Raw genomic sequence first — 4,750 nt, 5'->3', positions numbered from 1 at the left:
GGGCAATCCTACTTCCGTAGTGATACTGCCTCGGAAACCCAAGGAGGGGTCGCTATGAGTCGGGGCCGACTCCACGGCACATAACAACAACAACAACAACAAATATGTTGTAGGAGCTCTGGTAGCGTAGTTCCTAAGGCACTTGACTGCTAGCCAGAAGGCTGGTGGTTCAAACCCACCAGCCACTCCTCGGAAGGAAGGCTGGGCAATCTACTTCCCTAGTGATAGTGCCTTTGAAACCCAAGGAGGGGTTGCTATGAGTCGATCTGACACATAACAACATAACAACATAACAACAACAACAACAACAAATATGTTGTAAATCATAGCCTATGAATGTAATCAGGAGCTCTGGTAGCATAGTTCCTAAGGCACTTGACTGCTAACCAGAAGGCAGTTGGTTCATACCCACCAGCCACTCCTTGGAAGGAAGTTTGGGCAATCTTACTTTCGTAGTGATACTGAGACCCAAGGAGGGCTCGCTATGACTCCACAGCACATAATAACAACAACAACAAGGAATGTAATCACATTTAAGAATAAGTTTTTCTTTGTTATGTTAACTAGGCCTTATCAGTGTAGACTGTGTCTTAAATCGATCACTTTTGAGATTTAAAGGAGCAGATTAGGCAGAGAAGGAAGCAGACACAGGAGGAAGAGGGATGTTATCTAAAGGCTATGGAGGGAGATCAGTCTGAAAGCTCGGGAGCTGTAAGCATGGCTGGCTGGAGAAGCCAGAGCAGACAGAGCAGCCTTCCCCTAGAGATGGTACCCTCAATCCAGACTCCAATCCTCCCCAGCTGTGAGAAAATAAACTTCCTTGTTAAAGCTACGAGAAACTAAGACAAGGGTGCTGTCAATCAGGGCTTGAAGATAATGTGATTGGAAACAGGAGGAGAATGGATCCTTGTTTTGTGAAGGCAGAAAGTTTAGTAACATTGTCATCTGTGATGACATGAAAAGTAGGAAATGTATCTAGTGACAGTGGGAGTCTAGCTAAGGAGATTTGCAAGCATATGATTTCTTCGCTGCTTATCAAAAACGTGATTTGAGAGAAAAAGCTAAAAGAAGGACTGTTCAGTACTTGCTAGTTTTAATAATTCACCCTCTCTAAATGCTGAAAGTGAAGATGATGTGAAGCACTTTGTGATTAAGATTGAAGACTACAGTCTGCCATATGGATTACACCTCAACAAAATGAAAACAAAAATCCTCACAACCAGACCAGTAAACAGCATCATCATAAATGGAGAAAACATTGAGGTTATCAAAGATTTCATTTTAGTTGAATTCACAATTAATACCCATGCAAAACAGCAGCCGTGAAATCAGATGTCATATTGTGCTGGGAAAATCTGCTGCAAAAGACCTCTTTAAAGTGTTGAAGAGCAAAGATGTAGCTTTGAAGACTAAGGTATACCTGACCCAAGCCATGATAGTTTCAGTCACCTCATATGCATGTGAAAGCTGGACAAGGAATAAGGAAGACTGAAGAAGAATTGATGCCTTTCAATTGTGGTGTTGGCAGAGAATACTGAAAATATTGTGGACTGCCAGAATGAACAGATCTGTCCTGGAAGAAGTACAGCCAGAATGCTCCTTGGAAGCGAGAATGGCCAGACTTTGTTTCAACTACTTTGGTCATGTCAGAAGGGACCACTACCTGGAGAAGGATAACATGTGGTAAAGTGGAGGGTCAGCAAAAAAGGGAAAGACCCTCAACAAGATGGATTGACACAGTAGCTGCAACGATGGGCTCAGATATAGCAAGGATTATAAGGATGGTGCATGACCAAGCAGTGTTTTGTTCTGTTCTATGTAGCATTACTATGAATAAGAGCTGACTCAATGGTATCTAACAACAACAAGAAGTGGATAATGATGCTAAAATTAACAAGTAGTTTCCAGATAAAAATAATATCCATGGCACTGCCATGACAACATAACATAAATATGAAACTGAATGTATAGTTTTAAAATCTTTTGTATGAGCTTAGAAATATCTAAGGCAGTAACTCAAAGAACTACTCAACCAGACAATGGGTTTTCCGAAATGCTTAAGGGTGTTGTCCCTGTTCAGCGGGACAACAGCTTATACCACAGAAATTTTTAAGTGTAGCTTTTGTCTATGAGACACACTTCAGTAGGATACAGCAGAGAGCTATAAATATTTTTAGGGAAACATACTGGCCAAAGACCACCAGCTTGGACTGAAAGGTACAGAGGCTGCATGAAATGAAGATACCTTTGGAATCCCAGACTTCTTCAAGCAGGAATCTTTCTGAGAAAATGACTCTCAACTTCGAACATGGACAGCCTTTAATGGAAAAGGAATAATGACCCAGTGGGGAGAAGCATTAATCCAGAATGCAGAGCCAAGAGCCACAGAGAACTGCCAACCTGGACCCTGATGCATTTCACAGTTGCTTTGAGTCAGAATTGACTTGATGGCAGTGGGTGGTTGGTAGTTAATATGAGATGGGGTGGGGGTAAGGACAGATAAAATTGTCCCTTTAATTCATATGTCTTCAGATTGAGAGGAATTATACTCAAAAAAGTTGTCCTTAAGGAACCACATTTGAGGAAACTCATCTACAACTGGAGTCCAGATGAGATTCTGGACTTCAAGCTACACTATAATAGGATAAGACTTTTGGGGCTTTGGGAAGGGGTAAGTATATTTCATTGGGGACCAGAGATTGTGTAGTATCCAGTCTCCAAGATAGCCCCCAATGACCCTCACCTCCTAGTATTAATGCCTTGTGGATCTCCTTTAAGGCTTGAATCATGGCTACCCTTCTGGGCAGTAGAATATTGCAGAAGTGATTGGTGTGTGACTTCTGAAGCTGGGTCAGTAAGACATGGGGCTTCTGCCTTGCTCTCTAAGATTTCTTGCTTTGGAGGAAGTCAACATGTCATGAGGACACTCAGGCAACTGGTGAAGAATCTCATGTGGGAAGGTACTGGGGCCTCCTGCCAACCACTAGCACCAACTTGACAACCATGTGAGTGAGCCACTTTGGAAGTGGATCATCAGCCGTAGTCAAGCCTCAGATGGCATCTTGATGAGACACCCCAGCCAGAACTACCAGCTAAACTACTCCCAAATTTCCAACTTACAGAAAATGTAAGATAATAAATGATAATTATTGTTTTAAGCCAGTATATTATGGGATAATTTGTTATGCAGCATTAGAGAGCTAATATATAACCTTTATTAAAATCTAATGTAAAAATGATGCTGAATAAATATGCTACAATAAATTATATTTTGTAAAAACATATCAGCATGTCTTTTTTATTTATTTTGTTTCCCTACTAAATATTAAAGTTAAGATAGCACTATATTTCATTATATTTAATTTTCTGCTTATAAAATCTAAAAGTAGAAGCTTTATTAAATATCATTTTTAACAAGGACATTGGAATGAGAGTTCTAGATATTACATGGTATTAATTTTTCAAAGCAAAAGAAGTATTCACAACCAGTATTCACAAATCAGTGAAGAAATTAATTCAGTAAACAAGGAGCTATACATCCAATAATTTTCATTTGATTCACACACCAGAAAGATAAGATAAAAAACATATTTAAAATAAAGTTATGAATGGAAATGGTAAACACATGGAGGAAGTGGGAAGAGTGCTGTTCTATTGTGAGGATTACAGTCAATGTCACAACACAACACGTATATGGATCGTTGAATAGAAAGCAATTTGCTCTGTAAATTTTCATTCAAATCACAATAAAATTTAAAATAAATAAACAAAATGAGACCTTTTGCAAGTATATATTGAATATCTACTATAAACTTATTTTGAATTTTTATAGTAAATGCAAAATAAGGCATAGTTTCTTATAATTTTGTTAGAAAGCAAAAAGGTATCAAATACTAAAACTTTAGTAAAAATTAAAGGTTCATAGTGATACTGCCTCAGTAACCTAAGGAAGGGTCTCTGTGAGTCACATCCAACTTGATGGCAGTGAGTTTGGTTTGGCTTTGTAATGTTGTTGTTGTTGTTATGTGCCGTCAAGTCGGGTTTTGTAATAGTTGGTTAAATACATTCAGAATTCAGAAATCAGGAGAAATGAAACTGAAGTAGAGTTGTTAGGTATTCATAAAGATGGTTTCAGTAACTAGATAAATGTCACTTGATTGAACTTTGGAATCTGGTAAGGGTAGAGCAAAGTTCTGCTAACATGAATCTCTATGTGGATTTATGATATTTATAAATCGCAACCTTTCCTTTTAAAAAAACATTTATCCACACAGGCCTTCAACATTGGAACCTTTGATAGTATTGAGAATATAGGACTTGCTGGGTAGGTAGTAAGGAGCTCTGGTGGCATAGTGTCTAAGGCTAAACAGAAGGTTGGCAGTTCAAACCCATCAGCCACACCATGGAAGGAAGACTGGGCAATCTACTCCCATAAAGAAGTACTGCCTTGTAAATCCAAAAGGGGTCACTGTGAGTCAAAATAGACTCGATGGCAGTGAGTTTGGTTTGGTTTTTTGGGAAGGAAGGTTGGGCAACCTACTTCCGTAGCGATTCCACCTCAGAACCCAAGGAGGAGTCGTTATGAGTCAGGTTCAACTCGAGGGCAGTGTGTTTGGTTTGGTTTTGTTAGTAGGTGGATAGTAAATCGAGTACTGGTTAGTACCAGTGTGAGACTGCATATAAATTCCATTTCTACTCCTTATAAAAACTGTATGACCTTTAGTAAATTGTCTATGTCTTAGTGTTCTCA

The 4,750-nt window shown here is 39.1% G+C and overlaps 1 protein-coding gene across 1 annotated transcript in view; it reads left to right on the top strand.

The window, feature by feature from the left end:
- PRKG1 (protein kinase cGMP-dependent 1) overlaps positions 1-4,750 on the top strand; it is a 1,628,352-nt gene that overhangs the window by 1,532,317 nt on the left and 91,285 nt on the right. The window contains exon 9 of the mRNA XM_007944042.1: positions 2,533-2,671. Coding sequence (XP_007942233.1) covers positions 2,533-2,671 — 139 coding nt within the window. The remainder of the gene's footprint in view (positions 1-2,532; positions 2,672-4,750) is intronic.

The sequence above is a fragment of the Orycteropus afer genome, unplaced genomic scaffold (assembly GCF_000298275.1).
Source record: "Orycteropus afer afer isolate SDZICR_OR568_19922 unplaced genomic scaffold, OryAfe1.0 scaffold00118, whole genome shotgun sequence".
Classification (NCBI taxonomy): Eukaryota; Metazoa; Chordata; class Mammalia; order Tubulidentata; family Orycteropodidae; genus Orycteropus; species Orycteropus afer.
Note: the sequence above shows the minus strand (reverse complement) of the source record. Positions and strands in the feature narration are given on the sequence as shown.